The sequence below is a fragment of the Petaurus breviceps genome, unplaced genomic scaffold, assembly GCF_028583685.1.
Source record: "Petaurus breviceps papuanus isolate PSGF00001 unplaced genomic scaffold, PetGlider_PUasm1.0 208, whole genome shotgun sequence".
Taxonomy (NCBI): domain Eukaryota; kingdom Metazoa; phylum Chordata; class Mammalia; order Diprotodontia; family Petauridae; genus Petaurus; species Petaurus breviceps.
In genome coordinates this window covers 25,510,872-25,529,561 of record NW_027185852.1, presented here as the reverse complement: position 1 = coordinate 25,529,561, position 18,690 = coordinate 25,510,872, and the positions used below count along the sequence as shown (strand labels likewise).

General features: G+C 47.7%; 1 protein-coding gene across 3 annotated transcripts in view; it reads right to left on the bottom strand.

Annotated features, from left to right (window-relative positions):
• The window catches only part of LOC138165359 (FAS-associated factor 1), a 419,204-nt gene that overhangs the window by 87,176 nt on the left and 313,338 nt on the right, over positions 1-18,690 (bottom strand). For all 3 annotated transcript variants that reach the window (XM_069093610.1, XM_069093612.1, XM_069093611.1), the window contains exon 13: positions 7,424-7,578. In XM_069093610.1, the coding sequence (XP_068949711.1) occupies positions 7,424-7,578 (155 nt within the window). The remainder of the gene's footprint in view (positions 1-7,423; positions 7,579-18,690) is intronic.

Below are 18,690 nucleotides of genomic sequence, written 5' to 3'. Positions count from 1 at the left end.
TTAAGTTTCTGACACAAGACCCCACTGGGAGTAAGGCAGAGCAGGGATTCAAATACAGGTCCTCTGAGGCTGTATGAGTCCAGGTGTTTTTCTCTAAAATAAAAGAGATGACAATGCTCACATTACTTGACATGAGGTGCTGCTGTGAGGGACCTTTTGTGAATCCTGAAGTGGCACAGAAATGTGAATTTCTAGTACTATTATTGTTCCCGGAGTCCTGGAGCAGGGGGATTGGGGGTGGGCACAGAAGCAAGGGATGGCTCACAGCTGCAGAGTAATACTATGAAGCCTCATCGAGCACAGACCCCAACCCAGAGGTACATCTGCTGGGTCAGGGGGAGGGCCAGCACCACTGAGGGGTTAGTCCAAGGGTCAGTCTCTCTGAATATGGCTAATTACAGAGAGGGAGGATGCAGGTGAAGGGATCCTGCTGACAATAAGGGCTTAAGTCAATTAACTCTGGCCAAAGATTCAGTAATGTGGAAAAGGACCCCTTAGAGGTGCCGGTGTTCAGGCACCTGTCAGCTCAGCAGAGGAAGCTGGCCCTTCTCTGAAATCCTGCACCCAAGGTTTGAAGTTCAAAAGCTACGAGATTAGTGTAGACAGGCAGCCTGGGAAAGGAGTCCCTTGTGCCGACTGTGCAGGGATTTATAATATGCACCAGAAGATAAGAAGTTCCCCACTGATGGGGCTCTCAGAGATGGAAGGATCTGGCATCAGAGGCCCTGGGTTCAGATACTGACTTCTTTGTCCCTACTTCCCCTGTCTGGGCCTCAGTTTTCCATTAAGGACACAGATTAGATAGATTGTCTCCAAGGTCCCATCTGGTCCTAAATCATTACATGTAGAACTAGAAATCAAAGACGAAATATGCTCAAGGGCTTTCCATGAACTGACTACACAATTCCGAGCAAGTCAATGAATCAATCAACACTGAAGCAGCACCTACTGTGCGCGCAGTTCTCTTGATGGGAGTGGGACACAGACTCTAATGGCAGAAAGGGGGCTATGTCACATCATCTCTCTGAGCCTCAGTTTCTCCTCTGTAAGATGAGAATAATACACACACTCATGGCCTCAAAGAAAGGTAAGGCAAGGCCACTCTCAGAGCAGGCCGACATGCATCTGGGCCAGGCACCTCCTCTTCTCCTTGCTGCACTCCCTTCTCTGGGCTGTCTTCCTGGTTAGAAGGTTAGCCCCCCGAGGGCTGGGCCTGTCTTTGTTTTGGCCAGTGCTGCCCAGCACAGAGCTGTCATCATTTGGCCCACTGTGCACAGGACCCAACGGGAGCCAGAGGGGCCTGGAAATCCTCTCCCAGAATCACACACGTGTAGCCTAGACTAGGCTCAGCCTAGCTCTTGGGATCCACCAGTCACAGAAAAGAGGCCATTCTGTCCCACCCCTTCTTTTTACAGGTGGGGAAACTAAGGTCCAGAGAGGTGAAATAACTTGATCCAAGTCACACCAATGGTAAGCAGGCAGCTAGCTGGGGCCACGGTGGACAGAGAGCTGAACATGTAATCAGGAAGACCCAAATTCAAATCTAGATTCAAAAATGACTAGATGGGAAGCCTCTATCGACCTCAATTTCCCCAGATGTAAAATGGAATAATGATCTGTCTTGCAGGGCTGTCGTGAAGATTAAATGAGAGGATGTTTGTGAAACCCAGTGTCAGCCTTAAAGTGCTCTCATCCTGCTCTACATCAGCAAAGGATGGTTAATGATCAGCTGCAGAGGCAGGGCTCAGACCCAGACTCTGGCTCCAGGCCCACTGGTTTCCCACAGACTGGAAGAGCAGGGGACGCTTAGCCTGGAGAAGAGGCGAGTTGGGAACATGATGGCGTCTTCACATCTTCCTGACCACAGAGGAGAGAACCAGGAACGAGGGGGCAATCCAGCTTAATGTCAGGAAAAGCATCCTGACCCCAGAGCTGTCCCAGGGCACTGGGGCTCCCTCACCAGAGCTCTTCAGGCCTGGGTGACCCCTTGTCTACCAAGTGAGAGTGGGGACCAGCGGATGTCTGGGTCAGAATAGATGCTGCTGGGGCATCCTTTAACCAAATTCTGTGATTAACTGTCATTATTACTATTATGAAAGGGATTTTAGACCAAAGGATGCTAAAGCTACAGAGGCAGTGAAGTATAAAGGAAAGAACTCTGGGCTTTGAGTCAGGAGACCTGAATTCCAATCGCACCCCAGACATTGTTTACCCAATTGTGAAATGGAAGTAGTAATACTTCTACTCCCTAGCTCAAAAGGTTACACCAGGATTTTAAAACCCAGAAGCACTTAGACATTTTATTACCTATGTGATCGCGGGCAAGACCTTCCCCCTCCCTAGGCCTCAGTTTCCTCCTCTATACAACGAGGGGGCTGGACTAGTCAGTTTCTGAGGATGCTGCCACGAGCCTATTGATCCTAAAGTGAAATGACTTCCCCAAGGACATACAGCTAGGAACTAGCAAAATCAGAACTCTTGATAAAATCATATGGGGGCAGCCCTAGAGTTGGGAGGGCCTTCAGCAGCCAGCTAGGCCAGCAGGCCCAGGGAGGAGAAGGACCTGCTCAGGGTCACACAGGCAGTGGGGGCAGCAGGGGACCTTACAATCCAGAGCTTTTCCCACTGTACCTTACTGCCTCAAAGTCTCCCATTTGGGGTTTTGTTGTGGCTTTCAAGTTTACAAGGTACTTGGCCTACATTATTTCATTTGATCCACACAATAACTCCCTGAGGTAGGCACTATAATTAACCCCATTTTATAGATGAAGAAACTGAGGCTCTGCAAGAGAAGCTCAATGCATCTGAGACGTCCAGTAACATGTGCACTAGGACCTCCCAGGTGACGGTGAGCAATTCAGTTAGACATGGGCCTGAGAAGCCATGGCTAGGAGGATCCCCTCCAGGGATGGAGAGCTTGGCAGCCTGTCACAGGGAGATGGAGATGGAGATGGGGACAGCGACGGCACTCCCCCGGCTCCCGCGGTCACTGCTCTGCCCCTTCCGTTCTCTGCATCTGTCAGCTTCCCAACACTGACCTTACAGCAGACATTCGGGGCAAGAGTGTTACAAGCTGTGGGTTCAAACCAGCCTGTGCTTAACCTTATTCACCTGCAATATCCTAGGAATGGTCAGAAAAGTGAACATGAAAATATCTAAAGTGAAACAATAGCTTTACTGAGGAGGGTCCAAGAAGGGAAAGAGTGCTGGCCTTGGAGCAGGCAGTCAGGAGCTCCAACCTTGGCAATGCCTCCTCTGGGTCTCTGTTTCCTCCTCTATAAAATGGGCACAACCATACTTGTGTAATATACCTCCCAGAGCTATGAGGAAAGAATGGGAGCTGGAGTTTGTATCACTCCCCATTGAGACTATTTCTCTTCGATGTCCTGCTCACTGGTCTGTGAATGCTCTAGCCTGGGTCACTGGCAAGGCCCCCATGCTCTCTGAAGGAAGAGCTCCAGCAGGATGGCTCTGCTGGGTCTCCTCAAGAGGAGGGGGATGGGACTTTCCCTGGGCAGTGTCCATTTTCCCAAGAACCCTTCCCAAAATGCTGTCCTCACAGGAGGCCAAGGAGTTAGCAAAGACTCTAGTGTTCGCCCTGTTTTGCAAAGGGGGAAACCAAGGCTCTGTGAGTGGAGTGCCTGATATCCCCCAGAGGCGGCTGCCCTGGGTCTGACTCCTGGCTGAGGGCAGGTTCCCAGGCCCAAGTTCTGCCCAAAGCTGCAGGCAGTCACTGGTGCAAAAGGGCAGGTGCAGAATCATTGTTAGTCCCATGTCTTTGAAGGAAGGCCCAGCTCTGTATTTCCAGGCCACTCAGATTCCATGATGGCCAAAGCTCTCCCCTGCTTTATACAATCACCAACAGAGCTCAGTGGGAGGGCTGGGAAAACAGGGTGCCCTCAGTCTGAATTCAGCACGAGTTCTCAGGGGAGAACCTCCAACATCAAGAAGGGAGAAAAGACCTTCAGCCCATCCTGAAGGCAGGGCATACAAGTGGCAGCAAACAGAAATCAGTGGCTTTGGTCACTGGTCTGGTTTTTGTTAGGTTGATGATTTGGATTCATGTACCTTAATTAAACATAATCCTTTCATTCAATATTCTAAAAGTCGCATGCTTTCCCATCACTTCTACATGTGTGTGGGTCAGGGGCAAGCCCCCTGCTTTTTGGGACACTCCCGGTTAGAAGCTTCCTCTGAGTATTCCTTGAACAAAAGTAAATTATTTGAATTTGGATATGTTTGGGCCTCAATTTCCCTTTCTTTAAAATGACGGGGAAAGAGGAGTTGCTAAGTCCTGCCCCACTCTGAAGTTCTCTATCCTATGTTCTAAGATTCTCCTCTCATCCAGACATCCCATGTTCTGGGTGCTAAGCTCCTTTCCAGTATGACACTCTAGTCTACTGCATCCTATGAGTTCTGCCCTTTATGATTTACAAACATCACAGGACACATCACTCATCAACAACTTGTTTCCATTACTTCCCATTGTCCATAAAGAGAACACTGTTGACAGGGGAAAGTCTATCAAGATCCTTGCAATGAATGAGTGTCTTTTGTCGTGTGACTGTGTCTTGTTCAAGCTCTCCTGAAATCCAGGGTTGGTGAAATTGGCACTATTTGATGTAAAAATAATAACAATAACAAGAAATACTATGAACACGCATGGTTCCTCCTCGTTATCTTGTGAGCTTTTCACAACAAGCCTGTTGTGAACTCCAGCCTTCTGCACTGGAAAGAAGTGGATCTGGTACCAGAGGACCTGGGTTCAAATCCTGCCCTTTCCATTTTTGCTTTAGGCAAATTACTTAACCTCTTGAATCTTGTTTCCTCTCCTGGCAAATGAGGAGTTTGGCTATACACACAAGCCCTTCTGGTATTAGTTCTCACAATCCTTATTTTAAAAATGAGAGAAGGGAGGTTCAGAGGAGGGCTGTGGACTGCCAAAGGCCAGAGGGAGATTGTGGTTGATCTGGGACAAGGAAACAGAAAGCTCTTCCATCAACTTGAGAACGCGGGGCAGAAGATCTGCTCCTGAGAACTACAAGGAGCAGGAAGGCTGATGCAATCCATTTCTAGGGCTGTCAGTGGCTTCAGGAAGCTTTGGGCATAAAGATGAAGGAAGAAGCCCAGGCAGGACAGACATAATCAGACACCTCAACTCTGCAGAATCACCTGTGACCTAGGTGCTGAGAAAACTCCAGGAAGTGGAGCTCTTCATTTGCAATAAACTATTTAAACTCATGGGGTCTCTTAGCTTCTTAAACAACTGTGGCAGATCCGTGCTGACTGCTGTCCAGGGAGAGCATTTCCACCAAACCACTTGTGTTCTCGTGCACGGAAAAAGCCTCCTCTTCTTGATGGGCTTTGTTGCATCTGGTGAACTTTTATGGAGGAGGAGGTGTGAGAGTGCAGAAGAGGCAAAGAGAACATCCGATTTCTGCATCATTTTCCAGAGAACTGGACAGTCTCTATCTAAAAATCGTGCTGACTTGGTCCCCAAAGACGGCGACCACGGGCAGGGCCGGGGGTGGGGGGCAGCTCTCCCCACCTCGCCTCTGCTCTGCTTTCTTCCTTTTCAAATGTCCCAGAGTCCTTACTCTTCCTCAGGCCGTTATCCCCCACCCCCAGCGTACTTCACAATCAGTCCTGGGCCTCATTGAGAAATTGCTCTAAAGCCTTCAACGGGCCTTTCTTTGGTGTTCTAAAAAGTGTCATAAGGAGTTAACAGGACACAGCTGTACGGGCTCTGTCTAATCAGCAGCTTCTGTTGCTTTGGTCACCGCAGGTATCTGTGTAACCTGCACACTCCGATTACTAGTGTATCAAAGTTGTACCACTTCACAGACTTCTTGAGGGAAACATAACAAAGCAATTACATGGCTGTTGATTGTCAGTCAGAAAAAAAACCCCTCCAACACTGTTTTTCAAAAGAATCGACACTGCAATTTTTTGTCATTGTAAAATAAAAGGGGCGAGGGAATTAAATGGGGACGGGAACAAAATAACAGCAGGTAGCCAGCTGAACTTCGCCACTACAGATGGTTTAGAAATAGTGTTTCCTTCTCCACCGAGCTGGGGGATAACAAGAAAGGAGGAGCTTCCTCGCTGCCACTGAATGGCGGTACCCAAAGGGTTAGCCCAGGCTTCAGGCTCCAGGCTCCGACTGGCCTCATGAAAGGCCTCTGATGCCGCATTTTTTTTTATCTGTTTTGGGCACTGCTTTTCATCACCTTTAACTGAGTGTGAATAATCACCCGATTTCATTTAAACAAATACAGGTGCTGAAGGGCCTTGCTCTGTGGAGCACAGGGAGTATTTCCAAAGCAGGGTGAAGGGAGCCAGCTCTTGCTCCTGGCTGCCTGGTGAAAGAATGAATGCATGCAGGAAGAAGAAGGACGACGGTTCTTGCACCCCAGCAGCATGGAGAGCAGGAATCATTTCTGTGCACATCCCTCCCCACCCCCTAAATCCAGGGAGTCTGATCAAGCTAACAGGCCAAGTCAGATGATTTCTAACTGTTCTGCCTGCTGCTCGAATGAGGAGACCAGAGTAGCCAGGCCCTGAAATGAACTCATTTCATCTCTTGTTCACAGGCCAGCAGTTTGTGATTAGGAGTGTGTTAGCACACCCAAAATAGCATCACGGGCTGTGCGGAACCACATGTGTAATTAAACACTCTGGACTCTCTCTCTGCTAAGAAACTCAAAACAGGTTTGACTTGCAGAATTATTCCTTGCTCAGAGATATTGCAGTGAACAAACTAAACAAACTTCTCCCTGCAGTGAAGGAGGGGATTTTTTCCCCCTATTGAGAATATGGATGCATTGCTGGCTGGGTGCAAAAGAATGTGTGCAATAAGGCGATTACATCAATTAGCGTATGGTAGAGTTAAGCCATTCCTGGCCCTCGCAGGCTGGGCTGCCGCGGCAGCGCTCTTCCTTCACCACTGAAGTTATTAAAAGTAAACTCATCATTAGCACTATGGGTGACACTAAAATGCTGGTTGAACCTTAAATCATTACTGAACAGACTTGCAGGGCAGGAGAAAACACATGGTAATGACAACTACTGCTTTTAAAAGAGGCTAGAAAAGTTGGGGTGTGTGAGAGAGACACACACACAGCAACACAAAGAAGGGGGTGAGAGAGACAACATGTATGTGCACGTATGTCTCTCTGTGTATATGTCTCCATGTCTGGGATTCTTAGACTTAAGAGAATCAGTCTTGTCTATGGCCAAACACCCTCCAACACAGAGGCATTGTTCTCTTACTATCATCTAAGGCAATGGGCTAACTAACGGAGACCCAAGGAGGTGGCTTCCAGAAATCTGTCCTCACTCCATCCATAAGCCATTTGCCATATGATGGTCCCTTTGGGGGCAGGGGTGGGGAGGGGGTGACCTTGGGAAATGGATCAATTACCTTGCTCTGTTAGCTTCTTTCGTCATATCCCATGCCCAGGTTATGAAATTCTGACTCAGATAAGAGACAATGGATTCAGCACAGAGCATTTGTGAGCAGAAGACGTTGGTTAAAACACTTTCATCATGGTGGAGGTAGATAGCCAGGAGCTTTCTCTGCAAAGAAGAGACAAAGCCAGTCAATCCACAGGCCTCCACCACTGCAGGTTTCTTCTGTAGTTTGATAACAGTGAGTGGGGGTAAAACAGCCTGCTCCCCACCCGCTTTCCTCTCGGTGTTGCCCCAGCCGTCTGCTTCCCTTCCTGAGGTTTCAGAGGCCAGTGTGCTGAGGTGCCCCTACCCTCTGCAGGATGCCCCTCTGTTCATATATACTAGGCTGTCTCAAGTGCAAACTGCAGCGGGGTCACTCACTTTCCTTCGAATAAAAGGCATGTGCCAGTCTTCATATCAAATGCACATTTTCAATTTGTACAGACGCATTAATTTTGAATTGTTCAGCTATTCAGAGAAAAGAAAAACTCACTTGAGGTCTGATAACCAAAAATCCTTTTAAATATTTTTATATATTTTTAATCTGAATAGTCAACATTCCCTTTGTAAGATCAGAGGAGAGGCTCTGAAATGACATTTTCTTTTGGTTTTCTTTCCAGAGGTGATTTGAGATCCCTTAAAGCCCCCCAATTACATGCATTCACTGTACTGACTGAAAAGATGATAAGAAAACAGAGTCCACCCTGAATTCTGCATAGATTATATTTAAGAAAATGCCCAATAGGTTATCTCATATGAAAAATACTTCTCTCTTATGCCAATGATGGGACTCATGAAAAGAGCATGCAGTATCACCCAGATCTGGGATACTGGTATGACAAACCCTCACAAGCTCAAGGGGGAAACTGAAATAGAAACCTTGGCTTTTGTCACATGCTTTTATGCGTGTCACAGAGGATCCTATACGAAAGCATTTGAAAACAGTCAGGTTAAAAAAAACCCGAGAGGACTTGGCGACAGCTCATTTCTTGTTAAAACAACAAGTCTCTCCAGTTTACTAAGCATTATTATCCCCATTTTATGCACTAGAAAAATAATCTCAGAGAGGGGGAGTAACTTGCTGTTGGTCTGGCTGCCAGAGGTGGGCTGGGAAGCCAGGCATCCAGATGAAAAACCAGCCTCTCTGTCCTGCTCCGTCTCCCTGCCTCCGTGGCACCACTGGAGAAGGAGTAACTGGGACTTGGGAGGGCAGGGATGCTTTAAGGTCTCTGCTTTAAGGTACAGAGACACACATGGCCCAGTTAATCTAAAACTGTTCCAGGAGGATGGAGTGGAGGAAAGGGTCAAGCAAGTTCTAGGTCTTCCTTTTGGTATTCTGTAGGAGAAGCAGCAGCCCCTGGTCACCATGGGAAGCAGCTCTCCTGGGTAGAGCCCTTCCCTAAAGCTGAGAATCAAGGTCACATGGTGGGTGTCTGGTCTCCTAACTCTCTGTCTGGGGCTCCCTGGAAAAGGTCAGGCTGAGGAAAAAGTGGAAGCTGTGACTCCTGCAGAGGCTGTCTGCTGTACAGGAAAGGGTTACCACCTTGAAAATGGGAGCCCTCAGTTCAAATCCTGAGCTTCCTTTCTCTGGGTCTCAAGGAGAAGGCTGTACCAGACCATTCTTAAAGTTCTTTCTAGCTCTAAGCCTACAATCTTTTGACTTCCTGTCTCCTAGAAGGTATCATATTGAGCTATCATGGTGATTGCTGCCATAGCCCAGAGTCCCAGGGCAGGACTGAGGATGGGACCAGGTCCCATAACTGTTTATGGGGCTGCCAGGTATGGCCAGCTCACCCCCATGTAGCTCCAGGTGACTGGCTGCATGGTGATCCTCATAAACACATCTTATAACCAGAGAGGTGGGGAGACAAGATGACCATTGAGAAGCAAAGAGCTACAGTCCAGCTGGATGGCCTAAGGCCAAACACTTCTTGGGGCCTCACTGTCTTTATCTGGCTTGGTTCTGTAAGAGCCATTTCTGCTCTAGCATTCTAAGACTCTGTTTTCTAGTTGTTCTAGGGTCCTTCAACCCATAATATTTTATCTATGTGCTAAGGTTGTCTTTGGCTCCAATATTTGCTGTTCTATGTTCTGAGAAGATTTCCAGCTCTGATGTTCTATGTTCTTTGTTCTAAGGTGCCATCCAGGTCCTGCCATCTGACATTTTCAGGTTCTGAAGTTCTGGATTTTCAGGTTTCTTCCATCTCTGACAGTCCCAGTTCTAAGGTCCCTTTTAGATGTATAATTTAATGATCTGAGGGCAAAACAGACAGCAAACAGCAATGCAAGCTCCTATTCCCTGAAGATGACATTCAGAACATTGCTCATTCCAAGAGAGATACGCAAAACTAGGAGGGCACTTTTTAAATGACACTTGTCAGTATTTCTGTTAGGATGACTCCAAATGCACAGATGTCCAACAGAAAATAATTCATCCTGTGACTGTAAAACCTGGAATGCGAGAGCTGGGAGGGACCTCAGAGGTCTATCTTGTGTGACCAGATAAGGAAACTGAGACTTAGAGCAGCTAGGTAATTTGCCAAGGTCACAGAGTGAATAAGTAGGGGGCTGCCATGGGGACTCAGGCTCTGGATTCCCAGCCCAGTCCAAAAGTGTTTCCACTCCACCAGGCTGGTAATTCTGCATGAATGCATCTCAGCAACTCTATCTAATGCATCACTGGGAACACTCAGCTATCCATTGAAAAATCAGCATCGTTCTGGCCAAACATGGTCCATGGTTAGTTAAATCTTTAAAATACCCACTTCTTCAAAGAACACCCCAAAGGAACATTAGACTTTGGGAAAGAAATTAGTGATTTACACTGATATCATGCTGATTTAATTTAAATGCTCTTCAAAACAAAACACACATGTGCCCGGCAAGGCCGTTAATAAGCCCAACAAGCAGTGTTCCACCTAAGTGCAGCCAACAATGTTGACTGAAACTAAACTTGAAAATCCAGGCCACGGATGCACAATATCAAGTAATAAAACAGCATCTCTTTGGTGATATTTAATTTAAAAAGAAGAAAGAGGCAGGCGAAGATCAGGCACTGTCTGTTTGGGAGGATCAGCTACTCTGCATTTCAAAGCGCTGGTCCCTGCAATATCCAGGTTACTGGGCTAGAATCCGGACTATTATCCAGCCCTTGTGAGAGAGGGAGGGCAAAGATGTGTTTACTCAGTGATTAAGGCCTTAGAATAAGCCTCTCGCTCCTAGAGAGACAGCTCCCCACTTATTCATTTGGGCCAATTCACAAAGCCCCGAAAGATTAAACATCCATGCTGAGAAGACAAGCGAATGCAGACGGTGAAAGAGAAATAAAAATTCTTTAAAAACTCTGAGATGACTTCATTATTTTTCCACAAGGAAACTTTAGGAAAGTGTTTAGTTAGAAAAAAACCCACATTGACCTCTCTCTAAACCCTTAATCTTTCCTTTGTGGCGGGTCTGCTTTGTGGTAAGCGGCTGGCACGGCTCGCTCGCCCCCCTTTTCACTGGGAACGCCGAGAGAAAGGCTCGGGAGCAACTGTGTAAGTTCCAAGGACACTGTGAACTGAAGAGTCCAGCAAAGGACACTGCAGTGAAGCCCGTTTTCAGCTCCAAATACAAAAGTGGGCCCTGAAGAAAGCGTCCTGGAAAGATGCTGGGTCCGCATCGAGCTGGGAATGAGAGAAGGTCAAAGGAGTTCTGCTTGCCCACATCTGTTGGGTTCAAATATCTCCTAATGGTGCTGGTGGTGGGGAGGGTAAAGGAGGGGCAGGGGCAGACAACATGCTTTGATTCTTACTACCATGCTCACACACATTCAGGCTCCAGAAAGCTTTAAAGCAATCATGGGAAGGCTCTGGTCACTGGCTGGCTGAGTTTTTCTATTCTGGGGAAGGCAGAAGCACCTCATTCTGAACAGCAGGGGCAGATGGCCCGATTGGGGACCTGTGCCCAGCAACAAGGATGGGAACAGAAATGGTAATGTGACCAGCTGATACCTGAGCAGAACAAGGAGCAGCAGCAACCTAAGAAAAGTGTGATTTTGAAAGGCCTTCTTTTCTATCTGCACGGTGGGTCTGGAGTCAATAAATGGGGGCTAGAAGCTAAGGGGTGCTCGGTCTCCCCAGTCAACTCTCAGAGACCACGCATGCCCAGGGTCCTTGCCTTTGGGGGCATGGGTGGGGTTCATATTTCTAACAGTGTAGATGCTGGTCTCTCCAACCATCAGGAACCAGTCTTTACTAATATCAGTGTGTGTGTTGTGTACCAACTGACTGATGAGTAGTTGTGGTCAAAAGCCCCATCACCTGTGACAATCTTTCAGTGTGGAGTCTGGGCACTTGGGCCACTTGAAGCTAATGGGCCATTGAAATGGCCTTCAAGGCCCAAGAACCTCTCCCATGACTTAGGGGCAATGCATTGGAAGTGAAGGGAACAAGGGCTAATGCAGAGGGGGTTCTCAAAGCACCCAACTCTGTTGTCCTTCTCAAAATCCCTCCATGTTTGGTGGGTATCAAATATGCCCTAAAGATCACTGGGGAAAAAAATTATTTCAGCGCTTGAGAAATGCCCAGCACACACCAACATTAGGTTGGCCCTGAGCTGCAAAGGCTTCAAGACTTAGAGAGTTCTTTAAAGACCTGGAGAAATTAAATAGAGAAAGACATAGGGCTCCAAGAAGGCACTCAATGAGCACTTGTGGTGCAGGCTTCCTCACTTCTCTTTTCATCATGTTACAACCTCAGTGAGAGGTCACCCATGATTCCTGTATTAGATTATTTTAAAACAAATGATCCAGGCACAAACAATTTCTAAGGGTGGTAATTTCCAATTATGCTGGCAGCCACCAAGCACCAAGCTGCTGATTCCAAGGACTTTTCTCTAATGCACAAAGGCTGGCTGTCAATGCGGCATGGACTCTGCAGCAGGAAGGAAGCACAGAGATGCTCCCGAAGATGGAGATTGGAAAGAACAGGATCTGGAGCTGAAGGACTCGACTTCAAATCCTTCCATCAACTTGGGAACCTTAAGAGAATGTCCCTTCCCCTCTCTGGGCCTCAGTTTTCCTCATCTGTCCAGGTTCCCTGCCCCCCCCCCCCCCCAACTATATGCTTCCTACAAATAACCTTTTTGTGCAGGACACAATCCATGGCCTAACTCCCTCTAGAACAGGGGCCAAATACATGGTCAGACACTTTTGAGGGCAGCTGAAACAGTTGAGTCTTCCTGGTTCTGCCCTCAGACGCCAAGGAGAACAAATCTATTCCCCCAGGTTCCCTGAATCAACACATCCCCAGTGCCCTCAGTTTATCTCTGCACGTCTGGGGCTCCCAGGACCTCAGGGTCCTGGCTGCCCAGTTCCAGATGTTCTCCCACTTGTCTGTTCTCTCCTCCCCCAACTCCCCCAACCAGTATAGATAGACTCTGAATATCCTCTGCCCTAAAGTTCTCCCTGAGAGCATGGCCTACTCTCAGTTCTGCTGACCACAGCTGCCCACAACAAGAAGCCATGGGGCACCATATAGAAGCACTGGGGACCTGGGGTCTAGCCCCATCTTTAACAACAGCCAGCTGAATAATCTGATGTAATTTTCTCTGTGACTCCATTTCCTCTTTAAAAAGAGGTTGGGCTAAATAACCTCTAACGTCTCTCCCAGTTTTGACATTCTCTGTTCAAAGGTGCCTCCCAGCTCTGACATTTTCAATTCTAAGGCTCCTTCTTGCTCTGATATTACCAGACATTCTATGTTCTAAGCTCCCTCCAGGTCTCTCATTTTAATGATTTATGTCCACTTTAATTAGGCCTCACTAGCATAAGCAGATTTCTGAGAGTAGGCACATAATGTGATGCATCTTTAGCAATCTCTGCCCCCAGCCCAAATATGCACACTAGGGGCAGTGATAGGAAAGGGGAGGGTGGCAGACACATGGGGAGCCTCGGGCTTGGCAGTGTCCCCTCAGAGGACTGACAATCAGCAGGGCCCTGTAACAGGTTCTTTCTTTCAGAAAAGGCAAAAATAGCCTCTCTGACCATTCCCTTACATTCAGCTTGCTGACCCAGTAAGGGGTCAAAGGCTTCCCAGGACCTGAATATGGTCAGTGGATCAAGTTTCTTAAGGCAAGGCAGAAATCTTTCAACAATAGCACTCCATCTGTCTGTCTCTGTGTCTCTGTCTCTCCATTTGATTTTGAAGGAAAGTCTTCTAGATCCCCTTGGGAAGTCCCAGGGGAAGCTGAGTAAAGAGCTGGATCTAGGCCCTGGCTCTGCTGCTCAAGCCCTGGGGAAGTCCTTGACCCTCTCTGGAATCTCTGAGCCTCTGTAAAATGAAACACTGAATGAGAGAATCCTGGACTTCCCTTCCAGCTCTGACATTCTATTTTCTAAAGAAAGCCAGGCACAGAGAAAGGCTAACCTCAAAACAATGGCAAGAATTGCGACGTCAACTCAGGTATACACTGCAGGGCTCACTCAAGACAAACTAAATCCTGGTTGTCAAAGAGGGGCTACCTACCTGAGAGCAACGCTACAGAGGACATTCTTGCACTGACAAGCTGGACTAGACACCCCAGAATTCTAGAACCAGAGAGCCTAAAAGACTTTCAGAAGCCATTCACCACAGCCTTTCTTCACTCAATGCAAGAATGATAAGCACTTGCTCAGTCTTTGCCAGAATGCTGTGGGTCTTACATAAAGAAGCCCATTCCATTCTCAGAGCTCTAATTATTAAGAGGCAGTGTGGTGTAGTGGATAGAGAGATGGCCTTGGGCCAGAACACCTGGGTTCTCATCCTGCCTCTGACCTACCCTGGCTGTATGACCCAGGCTAAGCTGTAACCTCTCAGGGCTCAGGCAACTGAGTCAATAAGAAGAAGAGAAGGTGTTGGCCTGCACCGGAGGTGGGAGTTTCTTCAGTCAAGAGGTGCTTATGTCGAGGAAATTCCAGGTCCAGTCCAAACCTTATCGAATCATTAGGACACTCTTCACCTCCTCCCCCCCCCACCAAATGACAAGCCAAATTGCTATAAATGTAAAGAGGAGGATGACAAGGGAACACTGCCTGAGGGCCACTCATCACATATCGGCAGGAGAAATGCTATCTAAGCCCTTCATATCAGACAAAAGGTGCAGGGAGCCGGCCCCCCTCTCTGTGAGCTGGGCCCAGGCACATGAGGAAGCAGGATAGACAAGAACATGGATAACAGCACAATGTTTGCTTTTCTTACAGCAGGAACCAAGGGGCAGATATGAGAGGACAAGTCAAGTCAAACTCATCAGATTCTCCTACAAGGTAAGAATGGCAACCAAGACCAGGAACATTTGTAGGGTTGGGGCTCCAGGCTCTGCCACCAGATTGAATGCTACTCACCTCGGTTTGATTATTGTGCTTGATACCCAAAGAAGGAAAAGGAAGAGAAAACTCCAAGGCATAAGTGGTTAGAAAATGGACACAGAAGCTAACAGATTATGAAGCTCATGGCAATGGCCTCATTGGTCAGACTGGAGCTGCACACTCTAACAGTTGCCATTTCTACATTGTGTTAAGGCTGACTACAGCCTTACCTTCAAACTGCTCTCTCAGGGAGGCAAGAAGTGCAGGTGTACTCCTCTCCATCTTATAGAAGAGAAAACAAAGGCTCAGAACAGGGCAATGACTTGCTCAAGGTCCCCCACAGCCAGTAAGCAACAGACCAGGGATCACCTAACTGCAAAGTTCAGCTGCATTTCTGCTGCTCAGCGCTGATGTAGACAAGTCAGGCTGGTGTGCAGGTGCTCATAGGGCTGTCCTGGACTCCAGGGGCTCAGAAGTGGGGGTCAGGGTCAGGGGAAGGAAGCAGCAACCTTAGAAGCCACCCAGCTCTGCCTCCTACCACATCCCCAAGGAAGCACACTGTGGGTCATCGTCCAGCATCCGGCAACAAGGCCCCATGAGGGGAGTCGCTTTTTCCTGAGGCTGCCCATTCCACCTCGGGACAACTTTGATTGTTAGGAATCAGAGAATTTCAAAAGAGGAAATGACCTCCCTGGTCAAGGAGAATTTTCTTACTTCAAGTCAAAACTGGTATTGATACAGTTTCTACCTAGAGCTCCTAGTTCTGCTCTTTGTGGAAAAGAACAAACCTCCTCCCTCTTTTAGGTGCTATCTTTCTAGAAACTGGAGGACAGCCATCATGCCTCCCCAAGCATGGGGAGTTCCCTCCACCGATCTTCACCTGGCCTGGACTCTGCTCTCTTCAGCATCCTGATTACTCCTTTGTGGACATTGTCCAATTTTATGCAATCCTTCCTAAAATCTGGTGCCCAGTCCTGAACACAAAGTGCCCTAGATGTAGTCTAACCAAGGGAGAGAACACGGGGCCCTCTGTCTGGATGGATGAGGTCTAAGATGGACTTTTTAGACAGCCAAAACACATGAAGAATTTGAACTGCAATTACTGTCCACTACCACCTGCAGACCTGTCTTGCTGCCAAGACACACCGCCCTTATCTTGAACCTGGAAAGGTTCCCGTGGAACCTCAGGATAAGTGTTTACATCCTTTCTTTTTACGTTTCCTCTTCAGGATAACTCTAAAGAAGAGGAAACTCTTCTTTAGAATTGTGAGAATTGTCTCTCAGCAGCTGAAAGGCTACAATGGGGAAGAAGAGTAATATTTGTTCTGGTTGGCCCCCAAGGGCAGAACCAGGAGTCATGGGGGGAAGCTGCAAAGCAGCCAGTTGAGGTCGGAGGTCAAGGAATACTTCCTAACTAGTGAAGAAACTGGAAGGCCTTCAAGCACAGGATGGACGACCACCTGTCAAGTGTGGTAGTGGGGAGGTCCCTGCCAAATGTACATGCGATGATTAGGTGAAATGATGATGATGATGATGCTACAGTATCAACTCTCTAGAATGGAATACAAGGAGAGCCCCCTCCAATCTGACTCCAATCCACATTCTTCATCTTATTCCCTACTGTTCTCTCCAGATAAGCTCCCAGCTTCAACCCATGGACTACTCACCATTCCCTGAACCATCCCCTCCACCTTCCCAACTCTGCATTTCTGCTCCAATCATCTCGCCTGCCCAGCCCTCCATCCCCAGCACAGCAGGAGCCCAAAGGCAGAGATGGATTGGATTTAAACCATGGCTCACAGAAGTGATTTCTATGCTCTGTACACAGCAGGTGCTTAATTTAGGTTTGTGGAACTGAAAGACAATTTCTCATTCACTCATGAAAAGCCCTATGGATACAAAGATGTATACAATAAGACCTTGCTCTAAAGAAGCTTACAAGTAAGAAACAAATCACTTTGATGCAACAAAGAGTGAGATGAGAGCAAAGGAAGCATCTAAGTGAAATGATCTGATAGATGGGAGGAGGCCCACTCAAGAGGCGGGGAGGGTCCCATGGAATACTCATTCATTCCCTCAATAGACATAAGTTTGGGGCCTGTGAGGCCTCACGGAGCTCCCCACCTTGCAGGGACTGCGACGTCAAGCCCAAGAGCCATACTGCCCCATGACTGCACCAGTAGTGCAATAGAGACAAGGAAAAGCCCCCCCCGAGGAGCAGGAGGGAGAGACGCCCGCACCCCAGGAGACACCGGGGAGACCTGAGGGAGGCGGGCACTGCAGCTGAATCTTGAGACAGCTTCAGTGAGTCATCACGGGTGAGAAGATGAAAACACAGACACCAGATTAAACTGCAAACAACTGTAACAAGCCATAGATCATAAGATCTAAAGCCAAAAAGGGTCTTAATGAGATTAAGAGGAAAACGAAGGCCAGAGAGTGGAAGTTACTGGCCAGGATTCGGCCTTTGCTCCTCTGACTTCAGGGCTCTTTCTGCAAGAAGAAAGGATGCAGCCCAGAGGATGTTTCTTTGAGCTTTGCATGTTGAAGGAAACGAGGCAGTTTATAGCAACTCCTGGAACACAAATCATTGATGTTCCTGAATTCTTATATTCAAATCCCTGGAGATTGAGTTTAGCGGATTGCCCTGCTGGAGTAGCAAGAAAGAGGCTACAGAACTTCATACAGAAGGACCTCTGGGAGAAGAGAGCCAGTTTTTGTAGCACACAGACTGTGCTGAGCAAGGCAAGAGTCCAGTCTTCAGAACGCATCACTATTTAAAGAGGGAAGAAGCCCTTGTTAAAGCTTCAAGGTAGGACTCATGGTCATTCAACCCACATTCATCAGGCATCTATATCTGCTTGGTGCCAGGTACTGGGGATATGAAGATGAATGTAAAACATCTCTGCCTTTGAGGGACTTCTATTCTGTGGGGAATAAGCAATATACGTGCCCATTAATGAACTCCAAGTATAAGGAAATGGGGAGAGAATGCTGGACAGTAGCCCCTGCCAAGGATCAGCACACCCTTGAGCTGAGAGGAGGCAGGAAGGAGAGGGGTGAGAAGCAGCCTGCCCAGAGACAGAAGATGGAATGGCACGCACAGGGAATCTTGAGATCGGCTTGAGGAAGCAGAATAAGCAGAGAGTAAAACAAGAATGATGGATAAGAAGGCTGGAAAGGTAGAGCGGAGCCAGAATGCAAAGGGATCCAAATGCCCAGAAAAGGAGTCTATTTTATCCTGGAGGCACGAGGCAACCCTTGGAGCATCTGCAGAGCCAGTCAGACCTGCACTTTGGCAGTTGTGTCAAGGATGGCTTGGAGATGAGATGGGAAACTGAATCAAGTTACCAAAAGAGCCCAAAGGATAGGCAGAGGGGGACTGGCCTCTAGCTGGTGGCCTATCATAGATGGAGAAAAAGAGACAGATTGCAAAGTTGTTCTAGGTATAGAATTGAAAAAAATTAGCAAATGATTAGATGTGGGGTTGAGGGAGAGTAAAGAATTTAGGTGCTTGGGAGAATGGTGGAAGCTCCCAATAGAATAGGGAAACTGGGTTTGGGGAGGAAAACAAGCTCAGTTTTGGACACACGGAGTAGGAAAGCCTATAGTATAGCCAGCTGGAGATTCCTAATAGGCAGCTAATGCTCTTCTTAAGAATAGGCTTTTGGACTCTACAGCATGAACATTATGGCCCTTGTTTTATAGGAGGCAAACAGCACGATGACTAAGCCAAAAGAAAGCACTGCACCTCTGTGTTCCAAGCAACTCCTGAAACAGCTGGCACATGAAAAGAACACTGGCCTTGGAGTCACAGATGTGAGTACAAATTCTGGCTCTGCCACTTACTGCTTGTGTGGGCAAGTCAAATCTCCTTCTGGCCCTCAGTTTCCTTATGTGTGAAATCAGAGGCA